Source organism: Loxodonta africana, chromosome 16 (assembly GCF_030014295.1).
Source record: "Loxodonta africana isolate mLoxAfr1 chromosome 16, mLoxAfr1.hap2, whole genome shotgun sequence".
NCBI lineage: Eukaryota > Metazoa > Chordata > Mammalia > Proboscidea > Elephantidae > Loxodonta > Loxodonta africana.
The window spans coordinates 45,415,080-45,441,071 of NC_087357.1; the positions used below are offsets into that span (position 1 = coordinate 45,415,080).

General features: G+C 38.2%; 1 protein-coding gene across 1 annotated transcript; it reads left to right on the top strand.

Moving 5' to 3' along the window:
• The first annotated feature begins 877 nt into the window (after positions 1-877).
• Positions 878-25,253, top strand: SLC16A12 (solute carrier family 16 member 12). The gene is given in 6 exon segments (XM_010589326.3): positions 878-1,588; positions 11,019-11,122; positions 13,785-13,928; positions 18,662-19,241; positions 21,128-21,387; positions 24,991-25,253. Coding segments are annotated over 6 exon segments (1,557 nt in total). The 5' UTR covers positions 878-1,382.
• Positions 25,254-25,992: the final 739 nt, after the last annotated feature.

The window sequence follows — 25,992 nt, forward strand, 5'->3', positions numbered from 1 at the left end:
AGAAGCAAGCCACAGGTCCTATCCACACTCAAGGAGAGGGGATTGTGATTATACAAGGTATTAACAAAGGAGGCAAGGCCACAGGGACACCTTAGAATCTGTCTACCACAAGGACCTATGTGTGCTTGGCTCACCACTGAATCCCCAGTACCCTAAAATAGTGCCTAGCACATAGGAGGCACTCAATAAGTATTTATAGCTGAATGAATTAATGTTGCAGGTATTACTTCTTTGAACCATGCAGGGACTACTAATGTTTTTTCTCCAAGTCTGTGATTTACTTTTTGATTTTATTACTTGTCTTGATGTATAGAAATGTTAAATTTTAATTTAGACTAATCAACAAAAAATTTTCCCTTCTTTTGCTCTATTACTTTACATCTTAGGGGATCCTCCTATCAACATATCAGATAAATATTTGCCTATATTTTTACCTAGGTTTTTTTTGTGACTTTTATTTTTTTAACATTTATGTCTGATCTGTTAAGAAGATCAAGGACTAAATGAACAGCTGTAACATGATGTATGGAATAATCCTTTTTTTTCTCCACTGATATTTGCTACTTTATCTAGATCGTATTGAATTATTATGTACTAGCTTCAGAGCTCCCTCTTCTGTTTCATTTATTTGTCATGTCATTCTAGTCTTACTTCAGCTACATACTTTTAAAATTATAGTATTCTTTGTCAGAAATGCCAAAGAAGGTATTTTTAGACTCATTCAGTATAATGATTAGGATGTAGCCTAAGCAGCTGTAACAAAGAGATTCCAAAATACAGAGGTTCAGAAAAAAAAATAGAAGTTTATCTATGTTTCATGTAACAGTGTAGAGGTGTGTGAAGTCCAGAGCCTTAGGGGTAGCTCTTCTCTACAAAGTCATTTGGAGCTCTTGAAGCTCTGCCAGCCCCAATGGTGATGTCCTATTGTGTATGATTGAAGCTGTGTCATCTCATATCCATGTTGCAGACTGTGGGAAATGGATGGCTGAAGTCCTGGGAAAGTGCCTTTCTTTTTAAGCTGATGAACTAGAAGTGGCACATGTTACTTCTGCTCACATCCCTTGGTGTAGACTAAACCATGTTGCCACACCTGTCTTCAAGGGAAGCTATGAGTGTGGTATCTAGCTAGGTGAACACAGATGGCTAAAACTTGAGAGGTTATATTATTAAAAGAGGGATGGGTACCAAGGGCAATAAATAGTCTTTGTTTCAGTCTGATATTCATAGTTATCAATAATCTTATTATACAGGAAAATCATAATCATTTTTACCAAGTGAAAATCAACTTTTTGGATATGGCAATAAAATACAAACATGTCCTGATTTTTGGTTTTAGATGGCCAGTAACCTGTGTGCCAGGTAGCATTCTATGCCAAACTTGAATGCCAACGGGAAGTCACTGGGCAGCAAACTCTTCCAAGGTCATAACTTGGCTGTTGGAGTAACTTGGAAAAGAAGAAAAAAGATAGATTGAAGCCATGGCAAAAGTAAATAGAGCTCAGTATACGTCCCCTCCAGATGGAGGCTGGGGCTGGATGATTGTGGTTGGCTGTTTCCTTGTTACCATCTGCACCCGGGCAGTCACAAGGTAGGTGGGATTTTCTACTTCATTTATTGATATGACCTGGCTTGTGAAAATATAAGTATATATGTATGGGGTGTGTGTGTGTGCGCATGTGCGTTTGTATTTTCTTTGACTGCTCAGATATAATTTTCTTTGCAAAGAATGTGATTTTCTGACACTTAGAAGTCCAGGTTTAAAATGGGAAGGAAATTTTATATTACTATATTTTAAGATAATAATAATAATAATAAAAACTCTTGGGTAAAAAAAAGTGTTAGATCATATTTAGACTGAATGATATGGATATTCTACCACTGGTTTTCATAAACAGCTCCAGAAGATGTGGAAGTATGTTCTTCTATCTATATTTCTTCTATCTATTATTAATATAAAATATTAAAAACCCTTTACTAAATAATATGGGAAGTAGGCTGACTTTTTTGTTAAAGGAGGCAATGTTTCCATGGTATTTTCATGATATAGGAAACTTTTCAGGGGTTTTTAAGAAATTACCAGATACCCACCTGAGAAAATAAGTTAGCATAAGCTGACATGGCTCCAAGGATAAGTAAGATAATTTCCGCAAGCATATTTCTCCAGAATTTTCTTATCTATCTATAAACCTAGCATAGTAGTTAAGTGCTATGGCTACTAACCAGGAGGTTGGCAGTTCAAATCCGCCGGGCGCTCCTTGGAAACTATGGGGCAGTTCTACTCTGTCCTATAGAGTCGCTATGAGTCGGAATCGACTCAACGGCAGTGGGTTTGGTTTTTTGGTTTTTATTATCTTCTCATTAAGAAAAAAAGGGGAGCTAATTGAATGTGTAATTCATAACTCATAAATTAAAAAGTACTGTGGACAAACTGACAGCAAGAGATCATAAAGGTGTAACATGTGGCTTTGAGTCTAGGGATTAGGAAAAAGAGTGCCAGGTAAAAAAAGTGTGATCATAAAGTTTACAGTGAATTTCTGAACATGTCACATGGAGATAATCTTACACAGGTTTAGGATCTCTATTCATCCCAGAAGGGAAAAACATGGAAGGTCATCATAACCCTTGAAAACCCATTGGCTCACCAGGAACTGAGAGCCCTTGTAAACTTAAAAACCTACAGGTTAAATGCTTTTGTTTCCTTTTGCATTTTGGCTGTGATAGTAGAAGCTGAGTTCAAGGTTGAAGGAAAACACTTGGATGGCAATAGCATAAATAAAAGCATTCTCTCATTCTTTCTTGCTCTCCTTGCTCTCTCTCTCTCTCTCTCTGTATCTCTTTTTCTTTTCTCCAAGACATAGAATTGAATATGCTTAAGTTGAATAAAAGTATACAATGGAACTCATTCTTCATATCATTGAAATAAATATAATTTTGAAATCTGCATGTGCTAGCTCTTTTCTCTACTGGTGTGTTTATTCAAATAGAACTCTCTATTGCTTTTCTCTGGCAACACAGCCTTGGCAGTACATAAAAGTAATTTGCACTATTAACTTTATTTGATGGCATCATGGAAAAAGGCATTGATATTTTCCCAATAACAAAGCTATAATATAGGAAAGAAGCAGAATGTCTGTGTGTTACCATAAGGTTTGGTTGATTATGCTTTATGATAAACTGTAGCTCTGTTTAAAATTTATATTCACATATAAATGCATACTGTTTTTATTTACACCAGTGAGATTATACTATACACACTGCTTTGAACTTTTTTCTTCCCACTTAGTAATGTCTCTTGGAAGTCTTTCCATATCATCGTATGTGGCTTTCTCATTGAAAAATAGCTGCTTAGAATTGCAACATATGGATAGGTCCATAATTTATTTAACACATTTTTATTGATGTGTTATTATTTTCTGGTTTTTGGTATTACAAACAATGCTACTGCTATGACCCAAAATATAGAGGTTCAGAAAAAAAAATGGAAATTTATTTATGTTTCATGTACAGGTGTGTGAAGTCCAGAGCTGTAGAGGTAGTTCTTCTTTTAAAATCGTGTTTTAGCTTTTACCTTGTGCCTGACCGTGCTGCCTCCCATACAAAATTTACATAAAGTTTAAAGTTGTGCAGGCTATTTTTTTTTTTTATCAAAAAGTAGTCATTTATTTACACCCTCAGTCTCTTAATGTGTATTGATTACTTTTTTCTAGATATTACCAAATACATTATCTATGTAAGAATCATATTTCATTGTGTAATTGCATGATACTCTATTCATAAATTGACCACCTGAGTTGGAGTTGATACCTGAAAAGCAACATTTGATTTAAGCATCCAAAGAAAACTCCCAGGACTAAGACCTATTTTTCTCTACGTCTTTTGAGTTCAAGTTCACTTAGTATAAGAGATGTCTAGAGTCCTATAGAATTGTGGAACTCTTTTAACACAGCCAAATTCCTACAAATAATGCTCACTGAGCACTTACTCTGTGCTCATTGGCATCGTTCCGAGCATTTTCATTGATAAAATTATTTAATCCATGTAATAATGGAGACAGGTTGAATAACATGTTCAGGGTCCCATGGTTAGTAAGTGGCAGTGCTTTTAACCACTAGGCTACAGTGCGTCTTGAATCACTTCCTGTGTTGATTTAGAGAATTAATTTCATCGCCCAGAGGAAAGTCTTAATCAAATGTCAGATGTTGTCACACCTAACACAATAGGACCCAGGAACAAAACTTTACAAAAGAAAGTGGCAAGACAGAGACAACAAGAATGTTGGCTCCTTGAGAGAAAATATCTTTGAGAATGTCATTTCATAACAGATGACATTGGAGTGATATTTTGTTTGCACATTCTTATAAACACAGCCTATCAAACCATGAAAGGATGTTAGGAATTGTTTGCTAATACAGCACAATGTAACCTTTTCTGACTAATACAGTTGTATTTACCAAACTGCTTATTTTATAGATTAGTAAACAAACCCTGGAAGATTAAGAAGCTTTATCAAGGACACTCATTTACCCAGTGTGAGAATCAGGGATCAGAACCCAACTCTACTGGTGTCTGTAATTGCACAAGTATTCCAAAGAACAACCAAAATAATTTCCAGAGTGAGAACCACATGTGCACATAGTAAAATTTGTTTTCTTTAAGGCTGTGCCTGTATTTAGAAGGCATAAAGTCATGAAACTTTGAAATTTGGAAAATTCTATGATACTTTTTGCTTTTAAGAACAACTAAGAAGTGTTACAATATTCCTCTCATATTCCATGAAAAAAAAAACAAAAACCAAACCCATTGCCGTCAAGTTTATTCTGACTCATAGTGATCCTATAGGACAGAGTAGGGCTGCCCCATAGGGTTTCCATAGAGTGGGTAGTAGATTCAAACTGCCGATCTTTTGATTAACAGACAAGCTATTAACCACTGCACCACCAGGGCTCCATATTCCATGAAAGTCACAATAATTCAGAAGAACACATATGGTTATTATCTCTGGCAAGCCTGTACACATGTTTAGATAAGAATCTCAGGTATTATTATTAATTTATTTTATTTTTTGCTGTTGTTGAGAATATACACAGTAGAACATACACCAATTCAACAGTTTCTACATGTACGATACAGTGACATTGATTACATTCTTCGAGTTGTGCAACCATTCTCAACCCTCCTTTTCTGAACTGTTCCTCCTCTCTTAACATAAACTCACTGCCCCCTTAAGTTTCCTGTCTACTCCTTCGAGTTGCTGTTGTCAATTTGATCTCATATAGATAGTTCTTAAAAGAACACAATGTTCAAGTCAGACATTCTTTACTAGTTAAACTAAACTATTGTTAGGTTTTAAGAAGACTTCAGGAGTTGTTTTTGGTTTAAGGTTTAAAGACTATCTCAGAGCAATACTTCTGGGGGTTCATCCAGCCTAAATGGCTCCAGAATCAGCTATTATTTCTGATTTTCACATACTAAGTGGAGAGTCAGCAAAAAAGCGAGAAACCCTCAATGAGATGGATTGACATAATAGCCACAGCAGTGGGCTCAAACATAGCAAAGATCATGACGATGGCCCAGGACCGGGCAATGTTTTGTTCTGTTATAAATAAGGTTGCCATGAGTTGTAGCCAGCTCAACAGCAACTGACAACAACAGCAAAGGTGTTTGACTGATATTACTGGTCAGTCAGTTAAGAAAACAGCAAGCAGAAAACAAAACAACAGCAAAGTAAGATTAAGAAAAAAGTCAAAGGAGCCAAACAAAGTCACAAAAATGTTAAGCTCCCCTAAAAAATTCAGTAAGGAAAAAAGAACTTATTATGGTCTATGGTATGAATTAGGGTAGTGGTAAGTGGGGTGTCTTAGTCATCTAGTGTTGCTGTAACAGAAATATGAGTAGATGGCTTTAACAAAGATAAGTTTATTCTCTCACAGTCCAGTAGGCTAGGAGTCTGAATTCATGGCACTGGCTCCAGGGGAAGCCTTTCTCTCTCTGTTGGCTCTGGAGGAAGGTCCTTGTCATCAATATTCCCCTGAACTAGGAGCTTCTCTGCACAGGAACCCCAGGTCCAAAGGATGCACTCTGCTCCCGGCAGTGCTTTCTTAGTAGTATGACCTCCCCATGCTCTCTGTTTGCTTCTCTCTTTTATATCTTAAAACCGATTGGCTTAAGACACTACCTAATCTTGTAGATCTCATCAATATAACTGCCACTAATCCATCATATTACATCATAGGGATAGAATTTACGAACCCATTGCAGTCAAGTTGATTCTGACTCATAGTGACCTGAAAGGACAGAGTAGTATTGTGCCATAGGATTTCCAAGGAGCACCTGGTGGATCTGAACTGCCAACCTTTTGGTTAGCAGACGTAGCTCTTCACCTCTACGCCACCAGAGTTTATAACACATACAGAAATCACATCAGATGACAAAAGGTAGACAGTCATACAATACTGGGAATCATGACCTAGCCAAGTTGACAGATATTTGGGAGGACACAATTCAATCCATGACATGGGGGAATTTGAGAAATATGTAGTAGGTAGAACTTGGCAATTGATTAGTTCAGTGGTTCTCAACCAGGCTGATGTTGATCTCCAGGAGACATTTTGAATAGAGGACAAGAATGCTGCTGAACATCCTACAATGCAGAGGACAGCCCCTAACAACAAAGACTTATCTGGCTCAAAATCCCAATAACACTAAGGGCAGTTTAACTGTTTTGATAATGAGGCTATATCCAAAAAATCATTCATTACTTAAATTGATTGCCTAGTGGTTATAAGAAAATAAAAGACTTTTTAGTGCTAGCCTAGCAATCTTTAGGATGTTAAGAAACACCATAGGGGTTTTTGTACTGAATTAAAGCTAGTTTAAGGCTATTGCAATTAGTTCCATGCTTTAAAAAAAGCTTTGCAATATTTTAATTAGATTTAAATTTGTACAATCAAATCTTATCTCACACTGAATCCCAAGTATACAGTATGCCTAGTACAGTGGCTAGGTAGTTGTGTTACCAATTTCTGTGTTGTTAGATGTGACTATGTTTCAGTACTTCAAACTCTGTTATCATTATGAAGTCAGCATTAGATCTACTGCAACATATCATCTGACTTCTGAAATCACTGGATGGAGAAAGACTGCTTTTTTAATCCTTTGGACTGAGTTGATTGCATACAGTCCTCAGTGTAGAGAACAAGAAAAGACCTATGGTGGACGTGGAGATGTGCACTCATCTCTACACTCAGCTACAGGATATACAGGACAGCCTGCCTCTGTCAGCTCCCTTAGGGAACCCCCTCAGCTTTAGAGGGCTGCCTCTCGCAAGAGCACATTCTTGCTGGGGAGGCCCACATCCAGTGATTGGTGTAGGTAGAAGCATAAAGATCCAACCATTTCATTTGGGGTTGACTGCAGTTTTGTTGGGCTTGCATCGTAGTTTGACCTCTCTGCCCTGTCCCGCTTGCTTTCTCTTCCTTCCACAAAGGTTGGTCCCTACCATAAACCCTGTACACCAAACTCAGTTCCAGCTTCAGCTTTTTTGAGAACCCAACCAAGACACAGAATTTAGCTGTCCATCCTGTTCCCTTTTCCTCCTTCCTAACACCAAGACCATCAACATAATTTGTGGGGCTCAGTGCAAATGAAAGGGCTCCTTCCAGTTAATTGATCTAATAATGTGTTTAGAGCTTCTGTTCTACCTCCTAGTTCATTGCATAGTGCCTGAGTTCTTCAAAGCTTGCAAGCAGCCATCCAAGGCACAACAAATGATGCCTTGAATAATTTGCCTGGAGCAACAGAGGAAGAAGGAGAGTTAGGCTTAGGAGGAGGAAATGGAATGTGTGGCTAATTGCCTCCGTGAATAGCTGACTCCTTTGCCATGAGATCAGAGTAACTGGATGGTGCCTGGCTATTATTACTGAACATTTTGATAAAAGATTCTATAGAAGAATCCTGATCAAAGAGGGGGAAATGTAGAACAGAATTGGAAATTCTCACAGACTTCAGACTTTCTGGAGCCATGAAGGCTGGATGGACCCCCAAAACCATTGTCCTGAGATAAGCTTTAAACCTTAAACCAAAAATATCTCCTGGAGTCCTCTTAAAACCAAACAATAAGTTTAGCTTTACTAAAGAATGTCTGCCTTGAGCATTATGCTCTTGTAAGATCTATCCATATGGGATCAAGTTGACAACAGCAACTCAAAAGATTAGATAGGAAACTAAGAGGGCAGTGAGTTTATGTTAATGGGTGAGAAATAACTTGGAAAAGGAAGGTGAGAGTGCTTTTACAACTCAAAGAATGTAATCAATGTCACTGCATTGTACATGTAGAAACTGTTGAATTGGTATATGCTTTGCTGTATATATTCTCAACAACAACCACAAAAACTAAAATAAATCATAAAAAAAAAGAACATACAGGGCTCTTTGTTCAAAAAGCAGGAAAAAAGTGCCATTAAAGGTATTAAGATATAAAGCTTTTCCTCCCTTCAGTGATCTCTCTTGACTTGCTATAGTTATTTTTAATTTGCTATTAAATATTGTTCTGATAAAAAAAACTAAAATGTTAATTATTAGCATGAATTTACTTTTCATCTTATGTTATGCAATGCTAGTTTTAAATGCAAATATGAGAATATATAACTCATATGTGGGATCACCAAAATTAAAGAGTTATATAATTTGTAGCTTGTACATGTATATGTAGTTCATTCTTACCAGAACACTGGAAATCCTGCCCCAAACTAACTCAACTGTTTTTATTTCACTTCTTGATACACACTGTTCTGCCAACACTCTCTGCCTTCAGCTTACTGATGAGTAAGGAAGAACTGAAAAGGAAAGAGACTATGAGTAGTCCCATCTTTCCCTTTTCTTATACATTATCATTTTCAGCATAAATGGTCAGTTAATACTGGGAAACCTGTATTAAGGAAACCCTGGGTGGTGCAAACAGTTTGTGTTCTACTACTAACTGAAAGGTTGGCGGTTCAAACTCATGCAGTGGAGCCATGAAAGAAAGGCTTGGTGACTGCTTCTGTAAAGATTATAGCCAAGAAAACCTTATGGAGCAGCTCTACTCTGTAACACATGGGGCCGCCATGAGTTACTGACTCAATGGCAATGGGTAGTAATAAAGGGAAGCACGTGAATGGAAAGGCTATGATAGGGTTCCTTGGTCATTCATGTTTCTTAGAACACCATTGCCTTCTTTCTGCATTTGAAGCAAGTTCTGATTTGAAAGAAGAACATGGCCTCTCTGGGGGTTATCAGCCCGCCACTTCCCCTTGTCTCCCCATGCTTACACTATTTAACACACTTACTTACCTTGTACTCACTTTCAGTCTCATGAACTCCTGCATATCGTGGGTCCACAGAAATTCTGTGCTGGGGACATCCCTAAAGCTATATGTGAATAGAGTGCAAAGAACCGCACACACACATACTGCACGTATCTCCTTGGCCCACATGTGTGCTCCATTGTCCTATTGGCTTTCACCTACAAAACACAAGTTCGAACATAAAGTTATTAAGAATTTCAAGATGGTGATTGTGGAGCATTAAACCAAGTTTTATGCTTTTGAGTGTTGGGCTCTGTGCGATACCCATGAAGCTGACCCCTCCTAACACTGTCTTGATTATACCTGATTCTCTTCCTTCCTTTCTAACCTCTCCATCCACCTTCACATCCTGAAGATAAAAAGGAGAATAAAAAAAAATACGTTGCTATGCACTGCCAAAACAGCATGAGTTGGAATCTGGCCCTATCCAAAGAGACTGATAACCTCTTACATCATCCCAAGCCACAAGGCACAATTCCTTCTGCCATCACCAAACTCTATAAGCTTCCTGCCCTGAATTAGGATGCCCTACTAATCTGTATCAGATTCGTTCCAAGCTATACAGTGATAAGAACTATTACTTTTGGTTCTTTTTTACCTTTTTTTCCCAAGTAATTAACTGTTTATTTTTCAACATGAAAACCACTCTCTGTGTGTGAGTTATATAAGAAATACATGTTCGTTGTAAAATAATTTGGAGTACAGAATAAAGACAAAATGATCATTTATCATCTTACCATTCACATATAATGATTGGTTACATTTTGGTGTATAACTTTTAGGCTTTTAAAATTTATACTGCACATTTTTATATGAATTATATTTTTACAAAAATAAGCCCTTACTATATAGAATTATTCTTTAATTATTTTTTTACTAAGAATTTTCAAGTCAATAAATATAGATTGACTTCATCATCATTAATACATAAAAATATTATATGGCATAATTTATTTAACCAGTCGCTGACTAACAATTAGGTTGTTTACACTATTTAAAAACCAAAAAAAAAAAAAAAAAAAACCCAAACCCCTTGCCATCGAGTGGCTTCTGACTCATAGCGACCCTATAGGACAGAGTAGAACTAACCCATAGGGTTTCCAAGGAGTGCCTGGTAGATTCCAACTGCTGACCTTTTGGTTAACAGCCATAGCTCTTAACCACTATGCCACCAGAGTTTTCTTACACTATTTAGTTATTAAAAATAGTTCTCCAGAAAGTATCATTTTATGTATATCCCATATCATCATCATGTATTTATTACTTTGGACAGATCCTAGAGTTGAAATTTCTGGGTCATGCATAGCTCTTCATTGTCAAGTTTTATATAACAACCTGTTAGAAGTTACAAATGTTTGTGAAATATTAGGATAAATAAGAATCCATATTTCTGATCTGCCATCGTTTCCTTAAAACCTTCCCTGTAGCAGTGATCTTCACACCCACTTGGCTTCAGCAGTCCTTCTGGTGGCTGAACACTTGTTCTTCTTATCCTCTGGGATGGCTCAAACGTTCAGCTCCTGATTTCCTACTTATCGTGGTCCAATCATGTACCACTGAAAACCAGTTAAAACCCATAGAGACTGGGACAGCTGATTGAACCAAAGCTTTAAATTCTGGTTCAAATCCATGTTTACCCACTTTCTGTATAAACTGCTTACATTGTGTTTTCAGATGTATCTCAATTTTTTTTGTGGAGTTCCAGACATACTTTGCTCAGGATTATGCACAAACAGCATGGATCCATTCCATTGTAGACTGTGTGACCATGCTCTGTGGTGAGTATCACTTTCCAGAGATATATAATTACTGGCTAGTTTGGAACTGTACGTGACAATGACCTCCCACTACCCTTTATTACCAGTTTTTCTAAATAGAAAGGGTATGTTGAAAATTGCCTAAGACCCAGACTTGCTCTTGGAATTAATGGTCTTGGCTGATGTCAGATGGAATAGGTAGTTAATATACTTCAAAAGGTACAGTGCTTGGCTCTTTCATTCAGAGATGTTGCTGAGCCCATAGGACTCATTCTGATTTTGGACGTTTACCATACAGTATATACTTGGCCTCTCTTCCAAATGCTGTGGCCTCCTCAATATCCAGTCATATAAACATGAGCCACTTCTATATGATTTCCTTAAATGAGTGCCAACAATGTGTGCATCATTTCTCAAGGCTGTTTTCATTGTTTCCTTCCCATAGGGTTCAAAATTTGACTCATGGATTTCATCATTTTTATGCACTTAAATCTTTATGCTTAAAGAAGTATTGGGGAAGGATAAGATGGTACAATCATGCATTAAACACATACACCATAGCTATAATTTCATTCAAGAAACCGCAAAGGCACTATATAAGGTGTATATGATATTCTCAAAATTCATTAAATCTTTTATTCTATGTATATAGTAGAGAAGGCTAGACCTTAAATTTTTCCTTTTTAAAACTTTCAAACCAAGATTATTAAATAAGTGCATTAGAGAGTTTTTGAGATTGGATCAAATTTATATGATGTATTTTCAGCCTACATCCACTTATTCCTTTTCATTTAGATGAAGCCCAAGTATTTTAGAAAATTTTTAGCTCTTCAGGCCATGTCTTGGTGGCAAAGGGAAATACTATACTAATTTAGTAACTCATAAATAACTTCATGTGATTCCATTCTATGTACTGATTCACATTTTTTTTTTTTAAACATACACATATTTAGGAATTAGTTGAATTGCGCTAAAATGTACTTTCTTGGTTGGAAGGAATTTGAAAGCAGTTTTGGACCTAAAAGCAGGTTTCATGAGAATACTAAGTTGACTCTTTCAACTAATAACCCTAGAAGGTTTTAAGGGATCAGCAAATTACATATTTATGTTTCCTAGCCTGCTTTTTTTTAACTAGGAAAACAATCACTTGGATTTCAGGGTCACTTTGTTAGTCATAGTCTTCATATCAGCATGCCGAAAGAGCCATGTTTGTCTTTCTCAGGAGATACAAGTGACTCATTTCCCTCACTGTTATCTTTTGGAGAATATCTGTAATCCCCCAAAGAGGAGTAAATGGCCTTAAGTGACCAGTAGGTCACAATGTCTGTGTGGGGCATTGAGCTAAAGCTGGGTCATATCAGAAGCAGCATATTTAAATTCCATGCAAGAGCTTGAGGCCTGTTGTATCTAATTACTATGCATCTACCTGCTCACCTTGTAACATTAGATGAGGTCAGAGTATGGACCAGAGGTTATAGAATCACATCTGGGACATCTAAATCTGCCCTCTTGGTGAACAGAGAAATAAACATTTTTCATTGAGTTTGATGTAAATTTTGTCACTTTCCAATAATCATCATGGCAGAGGCCTGGAGAATCAGATATATTCAAGAAATTTGCTCATTCCTGTTCTCCAGAAGATGTACATACAGTCAGCCACCCATGAACTGTTTTAACTAGACAAGAAACACCAGGCTGATGGCTGATTCTATCATACACTTTTGACTCAGCCCCCAATTTCAACTTTTTCAGGCAAAAATTATCAGACTCTACAGATACCAAGAATATTGGCTCTTCTGATCTTGGTACTAGGAGTACTGGTACGGCATGAATTCTTCCTCAGAAAGAAATTCATATGCCTTCCCCACTCACACCCTCTGTCATCAGTCTGGGAGACCAAATGAGCAAGAGTAATAGGGAACTTTCTGTGTCAGATGCCCTGAACTATATGTCTTTGTGACCTTGGGCACGTCATATCCTCCTGAACTTCAAATCCTCCTTGGTGTCTTCCAGTCGTAATTGATATTCTGTAAGCCTTGAGGTCAACACAATTCTGATACATTAGTAAGCCACAAATAGAGTGAGGCCAACCAAAATGTCTCTATGAGTGGGAAGCATTTTCCTAGATTTTATCGGCTTTGATTTCTTAACCACAGGGTGCCCTAAAGCCAGAAAGCAGTGCCAGATTGTGGAATTCATCTATGATCTCTCTTCCGGCCTTTTCCTATATAACGTTGCTGGTCTCACCGTGCTGCCCACTTCCTTCTCCACTAGTGAACTGCCATCATTATTGCTAATTGTGTATGATCAACACTGTATGAAGCATACAAGGCACATCTCTATGCAAGTGATACGTAATTTAAATTAAGAGTCAGTCCACTGTTTAAAGACATCCCTTAGGCCTGGGATTATGATTGTAGTAGAATGGAGAAGTGCAATAAGCACTGAAATGCAAGTCAGGACACTTGGGTTTTGATTCCAGCTCTGCTGCTTATTCTCTGTGTGACCATGGACAAGTCATCTCCTCTCTCTTTGGGCCTCTGTTTCCAAATCTGTAGAATGAATGGGGTGGGCTCGGTGCTTTAAAAGTTCATTGTTCTCTGCCCTGCCAATGCAACATCACAGCCTGTTCACTGTGCCCATAAGTCCTTTCTGTTGAACCTGTTTATTATTGTTTTTGAAGCTCCACTTGGGAGTGTTGTCAGTAACCATTTATCCTGTCAAGTGGGAATCATGCTGGGTGGCTTGCTTGCATCTACTGGCCTCATCCTGGGCTCATTTGCTACCAGTCTGAAGCATCTCTACCTCACTCTGGGAGTTCTTACAGGTAAGAGCGTTTTGTACCGCTTGTCTCATCCTGCCTCATTCAGGGGTTGCCAAGCACATCAACAGAATAGAAATTCACAAGATACTCATTTTGTTAGATGCAGTTTAGCTGACCTAGCTTATATCTACCTACTTAACAGTTAAACAAAAGAGCTGGAAATGAAATTGATTGCACTACCCTAATGAAAATGTACCACCACTTTCATTCAGCCACACGATAAAAGGAACCGCTGGCTTTCCCTTTGGCAGCAGTGTGTGGGTGAGACTCTGTACCCAGAAGAAATGAGATTAGTACTCAGGGCAACATAAATTTTTAGCAATAGTCATTCTCCCAACATCTTTGCCAAGACATTATGGTACTATCTGCTGTCAACCTGAGTTGCCCTTGCTTCATAATGAACACCATTGTCCAATGATGTTTCCAATTTAAAAAAGAAAGCCCCTTATTGCAAATATTTTTGTGTTATACATTCTCTTAATGCTCTGGAAGTATTCTTTAGAGAATCATAATGAATCCCACGGAAAGAGAAGCAACATATGTGCATTCCATAAATCACACCTAAGTGCATAGGTTCAAGATGGGGTTGGATGGTAGGCGTTTTGACAGTAGCGCTAACACTTGTCCAGGTACTGTGCAATAGGGATAACATGAATCATGCCAACAAAGAATGCGGTCTCAGAGTAAAGTGATAAATCTACTTCTGTCAACTATATAAGGCAGTAAGCCCAGCTGCTGGGTGACCAGCCATCCCAATTTGCTGAGACTGGGCTCTTTTTAGCAGTGGAAGTCCCATGTTCAAGAAACCTCTTAGTCTAGGCAAATTAGGATGATTGGTCACCCTAAGCTTCAGAAGGGAACATAAGCTGAAGCTGGTGTTTCCTTTTCCTTTCCTGGCATTCTATATGCCATGAAAACCAGGCTTAAAGTCCTTCAGCTTTTCTTGACTTAAGAAGGAATGTTGTTATTCTTGCTAGGTGCCGTTGACTTGGTTCCAACCCATAGCAACCTTATGTACAACAGAGCGAAACAATGCCCTGTCCTGTGCCATCCTCAATGGTTGTTATGTTTGAGCCCATTGTTGCAGCCCTGTGTCAGTCCGTCTCGTTGAGGGTCTTCCTCTTTTTCACTGACCCTGTACCAAACATGATGTCCTTCTCCAGGACTGATTCCTCCTGATAACATGTCTGAAGCATGTGAGCCAAAGTCTGGCTATCCTCGCCTCCAAGGAGCATTCTGGCTGTACCTTTTCCAAGACAGATTTGTTGGTTCTTCTGGCAGGTTATGGTGTATTCAATATCCTTTGCCAAAATAATTCAAAGCATCAGTTGTTCTTTGGTCTTCCTTATTCATTGTTCAGCTTTCGTATGCTTACGAGGTAATTGAAAATATTATGGCTTAGGTCAGGCGTACTTCAGTCTTCAGGATGACATCTTTACTTTTAAACACTTTAAAGAGGTCTTTTGCAGCAGATTGGCCCAATGCAATGAGCCGTTTGATTTTGTGACTGCCGCTTCATTGGGCGTTGATTGTGGTCTAAGTAAAATGAAATCCTTGACATCTTCAATCTTTTCTGTTTATCGTGATGTTAATTTTTGGCCCAGTTGTGAGGATTTTTGTTTTCTTTTTGTTGAGGTGTAATCCATACTGAAAGCTGTAGTCTTTGATCTTCATCAGTAGGTGCTTCAAGTCTTCTTTGCTTTCAGCAAGCAAGGTTTTGTTATCTGCATATCGCAGGTTGTTAATGAGTCTTCCTCCAATCCTGATGCTGTGTTTTTCTTCATGTAGTCTAACTTCTCAGATTATTTGCTCAGCAAACAGATTGAAAAAGTATGGTGAAAGGATACAACCTTGACACACACCTTTCCTGATATTAAACCACGCATACCCCCTTGTTCTGTTCAAACAACTGACTGTTGGTCTATGTACAGGTTCCTCATGAGCATGACCAAGTGTTCTGGAATTCCCATTCTTTGCAATGTTATCCATAATTTGTTATGATCCACACAGTGGAATGCCTTTGCATAGTCAATAAAACACAGGTAAACATCTTTCTGGTATTCTCTGCTTTCAGCCAAGATTCATCTGACGTCAGCAATGATATCCCTCATTCCATGTCCTCTTCTGAATCCAGCCTGAATTTCTGGCAGTTCCTTGTTGATGTACTGCTGCAGCCATTTTGAATTATCTTCAGCAAAATTTTACTTGCTTGTGATATTAATGATATTGTTAGACAATTTCCGCCTTCTGTTGGATTACCTTTCTTTGGAGGATCTCTTCCAGTCGGTTGGCCAGGTAGCTGTCTTCCAAATTTCCTGGCATAGACAAGTGAGCACTGCTAATGCTGCATGCATTTGTCGCAACATCTCAACTGGTATTCCGTCAATTCTTGGGGTCTTGCTTTTCGCCAATATCTTCGGTGCAGCTTGAACTTCTTTCTTCAGTACCATAGGTTCTTGATCATATGATACCTCCTGAAATGGTTGAACCTTGAACAATTCTTTTTGGTACAGTGACTCTGTGTATTCCTTCCATCCTCTTTTGGCTTCCTGAGTCGTTCCGTGTTTTGCCTGTAGAGTCCTTCGATATTGCTGCTCAAGGATTGAATTTTTTCTTCAGTTCTTTCAGCTTGAGAAATGTGGATAGTATTCTTCCCTTTTGGTTTTCTAACTCCTGGTCTTTGCACATTTCATTATAAAACTTTGTCTTCTCAAGCTGCACTTTGGAATTTTCTGTTCAACTCTTTTATTTCATTTCTTCTGTTCATTTTAGCTACTCTACATAAAAGAGCTACTTTCAGAGTCTCTTCTGACATCCATTTCGATCTTTTCTCTCTTTCCTGTCTTTTTTTAATGACCTTTTGCTTTCTTCATTTACAATGTCCTTGATGTCATCCCACAATTTGCCTTGTCTTCAGACATTAGTGTTCAGTACGTCAAATTTATTCTTGGGATGGCCTCTAAATTCAGATGTGATATACTCAAGGTTGTACTTTGACTCTTGTGGACTTGTTTTAATTTTCTTCAGCTTCAGCTTGAACTTGCATATGAGAAATTGATGTCTGTTCTGCACTTGGCTCCTGGCCTTGTTCTGACTGAAGGTATTTAGCTTCTCCATTGTCTCTTTCCACAGATGTAGTTGATTTGATTCTTGTGTGTTCCATCCAGCGAGGTCCATGTGTATAGTCGCCCTTTACGTTGTTAAGAAAAGGTATTTGCAGTGGAGAAGTCGTTGGTCTTGCAAAATTCTGTCATGCAATCTCTGGCGTCGTTTCTATCACCAAGGCCATATCTTGCAACTACCGATCCTTCTTTGTTTCCAACTTTCATGTTCCAATCACCAGTAATTATCAATGCATCTTAATTGCACATTTGATCACTCTTTGACTGCAGAAGTTGGTAAATATCTTCAGTTTCTTCATCTTTGGCCTTAGTGGTTGGTGCATAAATTTGAATAATAGTCATATTAACTGGTCTTCGTTGTAGTTGTATGGATATTATCCTATCACTGACAGCATTGTACTTCAGGATAGATCTTGAAATGTTGTTTTCAATGATTAATGTGATGCTATTCCTCTTCAGGTTGTCGTTCCGGGCAGTGTACACCACATGATTGTTTGATTCAAAATGGCCAACACTAGTCCATTTCAGCTTATTAATGCCTAGGATACCAATCTTTATGCGTTCCATTTCATTTTTGACGAATTCCAATTTTTCTAGATTCATACTTCATATATTCTACATTCTGATTATTAATGGATATTTGCAGTTTCTTCTCATTTTGAGTCATGTCACATCAGCAAATGGAGGTCCCAAAAGCTTTACTCCATCTACATCATTAAGGTTGATTATACTTTGAGGAGGCAACTATTCATATTTTGGGTGTCTTCAGCCTGAGGGGCTCATCTTCTGGAACTATATCAGACAATGTTCCACTGCTATTCATAAGGTTTTCACTGATCACTTTTTTAAGAAATAGATTTCTAGGTCCTTCTACCTAATCTTTCTTTTTCTGGAAGCTTCACTGAAACCTCTCTACCATGGGTGATCCTGCTGGTATTTGAAATACTGGTGGCATAGCTTCTAGCATCACAGCAACACGCAAGCTACCGCAGTACAACAAACTGACAGATGAGTTCTGGAATAGAAACTGAGTATCTTTAAAAGGCTTTTGGACTGTTAACCTTTTTTTGCTGACCTTAGGAGATATATTCAGGTTGCTAATTTCATGTATAAAATTGGCATGATGTTTCCTAACTAAGTGAAATTACTCTGGAACTTTCATGGAATCGTGTATGCTGTTTCAAGCAAATTCCATAGTGGTCCAGATTATCAGGGTTGTGTCTTTACAGACAGTGAAGAGTTGAGGTAATTTCTGGACAATTTAAGATAGGAAAAAAAAAGAAAAAAGAAGTTTCTTTGGTCAGCATTATCCAAATTTTGTAGTTAATTCAAATTTAGTTTATATAATAATTTTTAAATTCTTTATTTCATTTTGTTTAAGACTTCATATTTCTTTAAGGATTTTCTTTCTAAGAAGAAAGTCACATATGCTGTATTTTCCAATTTTTGAATTACTGGTGAGGGGACACTTCTTTCAGTTTGGAGTAGAAAACAGCTTGAAAGGGGTTAACAGAAGGTCAGATTTCCTTTAATTCAAATGATTTTATTCTGAGATTCCCCCTGTTCCCCCACTGGCTGTCCATGGTGTACTCATGGAGTTCTCTTTATTCACAGGTCTTGGATTTGCACTTTGTTACTCTCCAGCTATTGCCATGGTTGGCAAATATTTCAACAGACGGAAAGCCCTTGCTTATGGGATCGCCATGTCAGGAAGTGGCATTGGCACCTTCATCCTGGCCCCTGTGGTTCAGCTCCTTATTGAACAGTTTTCCTGGCGGGGAGCATTACTCATTCTTGGGGGTTTTGTTTTGAATCTCTGTGTTTGCGGAGCCTTGATGCGACCAATTACTCTTAAAGAGGACCGTACAACTCCAGAGCAGAATCATGTCTGTAGAACTCAGAAACAAGACTTTAAATGGGCATCTCCCTGTTCACCTCTGACCAAAGAATGGGTGCAGACCTGCCTATGTTGCTCTTTGCAGCAGGAATACAGTTTTTTATTGATGTCAGACTTTGTCGTGTTAGCCATCTCTGTTCTGTTTATGGCTTATGGCTGCAGCCCTCTCTTTGTGTACTTGGTGCCTTATGCTTTGAGTGTTGGAGTGAGTCACCAGCAAGCTGCTTTTCTCATGTCCATACTGGGGGTGATTGACATTATCGGCAATATCACCTTTGGATGGCTAACGGACAGAAGGTAACCCTCATGAAACCACAACTTGTTCTCCACCAGGGGATTTTAGCCTTGAGTTTCTCTTCATCCCCTACCCAGTAGAATACCTAGGTCCGAATAATGTTAACGAGCCTTGAATATCTGAAGGCAACTCCCTTGCTGGCTCTTCTAGATCAGGTGCTGGTAAATTTTTTTTCTGTAAAGGGACAGATAAGAAATATTTTTGAGTTTGTTGGCCATATTTCTGACCCAACTACCCAGCTCTGCCATTGTAGTATAAAAGCAGCCATAAATAATACGTAAACAAATGAGAGTGGCTATGTTCCAAGACTTTACTTATGGATACTGAAATTTATTTTTTATGTGTCACAAAATATTCTTCTTTTGATTTTTTTTTCAACCATTTAAAATATAGAAACCTTTTTATAATCATAAGTCATACAAAAGCATGTGGTAGGCTATAGTTTGTTGACCCCTGTTCTAGATGGTTTAAGATGTTGGGTCTGCCTAAACTGGAGAAGGGAGGGTATGTTTTTAAGTTGGAGATTCTATGGTCACTATAAAGTTCTAGTAACAGATTTAACTCCATCCCAAGTCAACCCCTAGGTAAGACAATTTATGGCTGGATGTTGTATGTTAGGTTCTTGTGACCCACACAGAAACTAGATGGTCAAGGAGAGAGGGGCAGAATCAGTTTAGACAGGAGGATCAGGTGCAATAATAACACAAGATCCATAGCTACATATTTATGTTTGACAGTGCAAATAGAAAATACTTTCATTATAATTGTAGGCTTAGAAGCAGAAGTTATAAGAAATGTACTGAGTAGTTTTTTTCAGCCAACGTTCATCTATTTGGATCAAAGAGACTAAGCTATTCATATTTTCCTAAATGATGGACTCTTCATCCTTAAACTAGGGTCTTGGAAAGCTATCCTCATTGTGGCTTTTCCACACTTTATGGCTTGGATAATTTGTCAGGAGTCAATTGCCATTCTTCAGTGTTATGAATATAACATTTAGGATTAATTCCACATTTTTAATATATAAGGAAGACAGGGAAGTACGATTATCTACCTTTACAATCAAATAACTCAGCAAGAAGCAGTCTGGTGTAGGTATGATAGAGGGATCTACAGTCTGAGACTTACGTTCTTGTGCTGGCTCTGCCCCTTATTAGCTTTTGACCTAGGGAAAGTTACCTAATCCCTCAGAGCCTCATGGGTGTTCATCCATAAAATGGGCCAATGCAATATTCACCTGTTGATCTCATAGCATTTTGTGAGGCTCAGATGAACCCACGTGTGGAAAACGTTTGTAAAGTGTAAAGTGCTTTCCAAACGTAAACTGTTGGTGGTGACATTATATAGTCTTTGAAATAACTGGTATTACAGGTGGGTTTGGAGCTTCAGAAAGAAAATGTAGACTTAGTTCTAGAACAAGATGTTTTGATATTCCAGCTTGCTTTTTGTAAAACCATTTGGTTTATTGAGCATTTGTGATGTGCCACGTATCAGTGGATCATATATCTGAAAGCATCTAATATGGCAGACTGCTAGAAAATATTAGTCTTCTGACACTGCATTATTTAGAGAAACCCTATGAGATAAGTCATCTCATTTTACAACTAAAGAAATTGAGGATAGAGTTAGGCAGTTAGTAGGTGATAAAATTGGATTCCAACTTATAGCTTTCTACTTTTAGAGATTTCTTTCTACTACACCATGCTTCTTGGGGAAAACAACTCTTGCATTTGCACATACCAAAGGAAAGATAGGTAAACTTATGTAACACAATGGAGAAGCCATCTCTATAAATAACTGCAATGCTTACTGGTGCATGGCCATGATTCTGAAGCTCTTTGATAGAACCTGTGCATGCTGCATTCATTCTTGTTTTTCAAATCCACAGGTGTCTGAAGAACTACCGGTATGTTTGCTACCTCTTTGCCGTGGGACTAGACGGGCTCTGCTATCTCTGCCTCCCAATGCTTCAAAGTCTCCCCTTGCTCGTGCCTTTCTCTTGTACCTTTGGTTACTTTGATGGTGCCTACGTGACCTTGATTCCAGTAGTGACTGCAGAAATAGTGGGGACTGCGTCTTTGTCATCAGGACTTGGTGTGGTATACTTTCTTCATGCAGTGCCATACTTGGTGAGCCCACCCATCGCAGGTCAGTTTCCAGAGAGAACCCCCAACCACCTCTTGCTTTTCTTGTCTTAATGTGAAAAAAGTGACCCTACACATGGACAATGAGAAGGTTTAGGGAACAGTAAAAACAAAAAGGGATGCAAGAGCCACCCAAAACATCATGTTCTCACCTACATCCTTATTTTATAATCTTCTTCCAACTTCAGCCTACAGAGAAAGAATTAGAGTCTTGATTTTGTTCTACACCAGTGATGGGAACGATGAATTGTGACAGCTGTTCATACTTAAAAATAAGTACAGCACATTCACAGGGAGGTCTGGCAGGAGTACAGGCAGGTTTCCAGTAGGAGACAGTGGATGATGGGGCTGAAATGATAAGTGTGAGTGTTAGTGGAGTGTCTTGGATGCCAGGCAGAGGATCTGGAGCTCTTTATTCTTCAGACACTATAATAGTATTAAAGTTTTTGTGCAAAAGGCTAATACGATGTAAAGTATATTTTAGAAAATGTGATCTAGCAATAGAGCTAGTAATTTAGGGGAGAGGCAGTTAGGATTCCATTTGAATCATCCAGGAGCAAACCGATAAAGGCTTGAACTTGGGCTGCTGCCACAGAAATAGAAATGAGCTCTAGAGGCAAGGAGGAAGCTTTAGAAAAAAATATATCAACTGAATATAGCATATGGAGGTGAAGGAGAGAAAGGAGTCAAAGATGACTGAGAGAATAATGGCATGGTTGAAGGAAGCGAAGAAGTTGGCTTTGCAAGAAAAATAATTGATTTAATGTTTTATACATATTAAGATATCTGAAATATGAACATGCCCTACAGGGCAGTTTAAGGATGAAATCTGAGCTTTAGAGGGAAGCCAGATGTGGATATATAGCTGTGGGAATCATCAGATAAAGCATCTAGAGTGTTCTGTAAACGGTAAAATGCTGTAGAAATTTAAGGCACAATGAAACAAATAATTGAACAAATAATGTTGCATGCATTAAATATTAATTCAATAAACATTTATTGCATCATAAAACAAGTAATTCAATAAATATTTATTGCTTATCGAATCGATGGCACTGGGTTTGGGTTATACACCAGGCATTGTGCTTGGCACTGGGATAGAGCAAACATATCAGAACCTGTTTCTGCTTACTTTGTGCATATGGTCTAGACTAATATCTATCAGAGGAAGATCCTGGGAACAACTACATCAGAATCCCCTGGGACACTTGTTAAAATGCAGATTACTTAACCCCTCCACTTATGACCTGAATCTTTGGAGGTGAGTTCCAGGAGTCCACATTCTCAACCAGCTTTCTTATGAGGTTCATGCACACCAAACCCATTGCCATCAAGTCAATTCTGACTCATTGCAACCCTATAGAACAGAGCAGAACTGCCCCGATAGAGTTTCCAAGGCTGTAATATTTACAGAAGCAGGCTGCCACATCTTTCTCCCATGGAGCAGCTAGTGGATTCGAACTGCTCACCTTTTGGTTAACAGCTGAGTGCTTAACCACTGCACCACAAAGTCTCCTCGTACACACTAAAGGTTGGAAATAATTGGTTTAAGGTAATTAATCTGCCTAAATCATAACTAAGAGAGCAAAGTCTCTGAAAACAAAAGAGAAATGAGCCAGATGATCCCAAATTCATGCATTAGAAGACTTACTATTGTTAAGATGTCAATACAACTAAAACAATCTACAGATTCAATGCAATTTCTATTAAAATTTTAATTCCACTCCACAGTCAGTCACTAGGATGGCTATTATTATTTAAAAAAAAGGAAAACAAGTGTTGGCGAGGCTGTGGGGAGATAGGAACCCTCATATGTTGCTGGTGGGAATGTAAAATGGTGCAGTTGCTGTGAAAAACAGTTTGGCAGTTCCTCAAAAAGTTAAACCTAGAATTACCATATGACCCAACAGTTCCTCTCCTAAGTATATACTCAAAATAATTGTAGACTGGGATTCAAACAGATACTTGTACGCCAATGTTCATAGCAGTATTATTCACAATAGCTAAAAGGTGGAAACACCCCAAGTGCCCATCAGCAGATGAATGGATAAACAATATGTGGTATATACTTACAAGGGAATACTATTCAGCCATAAAAAGGAATGAAATTCTGATGCATTCTATAATATGAATGAACCTTGAAAATATTACACTGAGTGAAATAAGCCCGATACAAAAGGACAAACAGCTGTAAACTAGGGGAAGCTGTGGCTGCTTTGTCGCTGCAGATGAAAATGCCTGGTCAGTTTAAACTCTGATATAGGAGTATACGTTTAGTGCTTCATTTTTGAAAACTGCTCCCAAAAAGTTCCCACACCCTCCCTCCGAAGTCAATTTTAGTGTTCACCAATCTTCATGGCCAGTGTAAAAGTCATGAGACTTAAGTGAAATTGGCATCCATAGATCCTCTTTTCAGTCATGGCCTTCACTTGGCAAATCAGACATACTCATTGCTAGGAACTAGGATGTAAGCTCTGAGTGTAATACTTATTTAATTACCTTTAAAATGACAACTGTCTACTCAGTCTCCTCTATTTGGTGCTTCAGAAGTGTACAAGTAAGTGACATGGTAACTAAAATATTCTAGAGTAATTTGAATTGCAAGAAACTTTCTGGGGCTTATAACAGTTTCTACATGGCATTTTTGACTAATGGTGGATTTTCTTGACATATAAGTAAAGTTTGGAGAACCTTTTTTTTTTTTTTTTTAACATTTCGATAATCACAAAATAATTGTCTACCAAAGTCTTATTTTACCCCATTGATTTTCTGACAGTTGAGGCCCATATCTTGCATATCATGTGCCCCGATTTCTCTAAAAGCAGGATTAGATATTGAGATTAATTTGTTATAATAAGAAATAAAGAAATCTTTGGTTATAGGATTATGCCTTCTGAAGTTTACATTTGAAATTTTGTGATGGCTCCAAGTCCTGATGTTCAGTCTGGATGGTGTACAACCCTGGTGACGTAGTGGTTGAGTTATGGCTGCTAACCAAAATGTTAGCAGTTCAAAGCCACCAGGCATGCCTTGGAAACCCTACGGGGCAGTTCTACTCTGTCCTCATAGGGTTGTTATGAGTCGAAATTGACTCGATGGCAGTAGGTTTTTTTGGGGTATACAATGGCTGAATTCAACTGGAAATTTGAATTTTGTGCTTGGAAGCACTCCATGTTAATCCAGGGAGACAGTGTATGGGTGCTGGGAATACTATTACCATTTTCATGATTATCTTCTCTTAACACTCTATAAATCATCCCAGTTTCAGTAATTTTAATGATGCTATTTTTATCTTTTCTACCAGATGTCATGGAACTAATAATAATAACTAATATTTATTGTGCAATTAACAAGTATGTGATACTCTTCCAAGCACTTTACATAATTAGAACAATCAATTTACTTTACAAGGTTCCCTAGAAAATGAATGTATTTTTCTGTTGCTGCACAATATTTTTAGTGATCTGCTTTTTGTATCAAAATTATAATGGTGGTGCTAGTAATCTATTGTTGTCATCCTTACAAATTATTAGATTGGAAATGGATAAAATGATTGAATTGTCAACTGAACAATATAATTTTGAATTTTGCTATTGTTTGTTAACAGGATGGCTGGTGGATACGACTGGAAGCTATACTGCAGCATTTCTTCTCTGTGGATTTTCAATGATATTTAGTTCTGTGTTGCTTGGTTTTGCAAGACTTGTAAAGAAGATGAAAAAAACTGAGCTGCGGTTCCTTGCCAAAGAATCTGATCCCAAGTTGCAGCTAAGGACCAATGGATCAGTGGCTTATTCTGTAGCAAGAGAACTAGATCAGAAGGATGGGGAATCTGTGGCTACAGCAGTGCCTGGTTACAACCCCACATAACCAATGGCCTTGAGCCTGGGAATCTTCAGGGCTGAGTGAGGTGGAGCCATTGGATTGCATTGTACATGTTTCTGAGCATTTTATTTTGGCAGAAGCATTGCCTAACAAGGAAATTAATATTTTTCAGTTAACATGTTTCTAGGGGGAAATAGCAAATAACAAAGAAAGCTGGACTGGTCCAGAGTCTCTTCATATGGGGATATGTACTCATAATTGAATTCATCACATCTTTTGGGCAATGAGCATTGCTCCATGGGGAATATAAGGACACAGCTGATATAGATGTCAAAAACAAAATAACAACCAAACCCATTGCTGTAATTTGATTCCAACTCATAGCAACCCTATAGAGTAGAGCTGCCCCATAGGGTTTCCAAGGAGTAGCTGATGGATTCAAACTGCCAACATTTTGGTTAGCAGCCAAGCTCTTAACCACTGTGCCACCAGATCCATAATTAGGGATAATGTAATTAGGGATAATGTCAATGCATTACCAAAGCAAGTGCCACTGGGCAGCAGCTTTGCTCTAAAGTCTTCACCCCTCAATCTTCCCTCCTCAGTTAGTAGGTAAATGAAAACATTGACATGTAGGTTTGCTTACCTTATGCTCTTGGATGTGGTGGTGGAGGGTGAAGATGCCAAACATTTTTAATGGTAGAGCTTCTCAGTAGGATCCTACGTAGGGTTGTCAAAGAATAGATGCAGAATGAAAGTGACTGTCTTTGTTTTCTCTTACTCT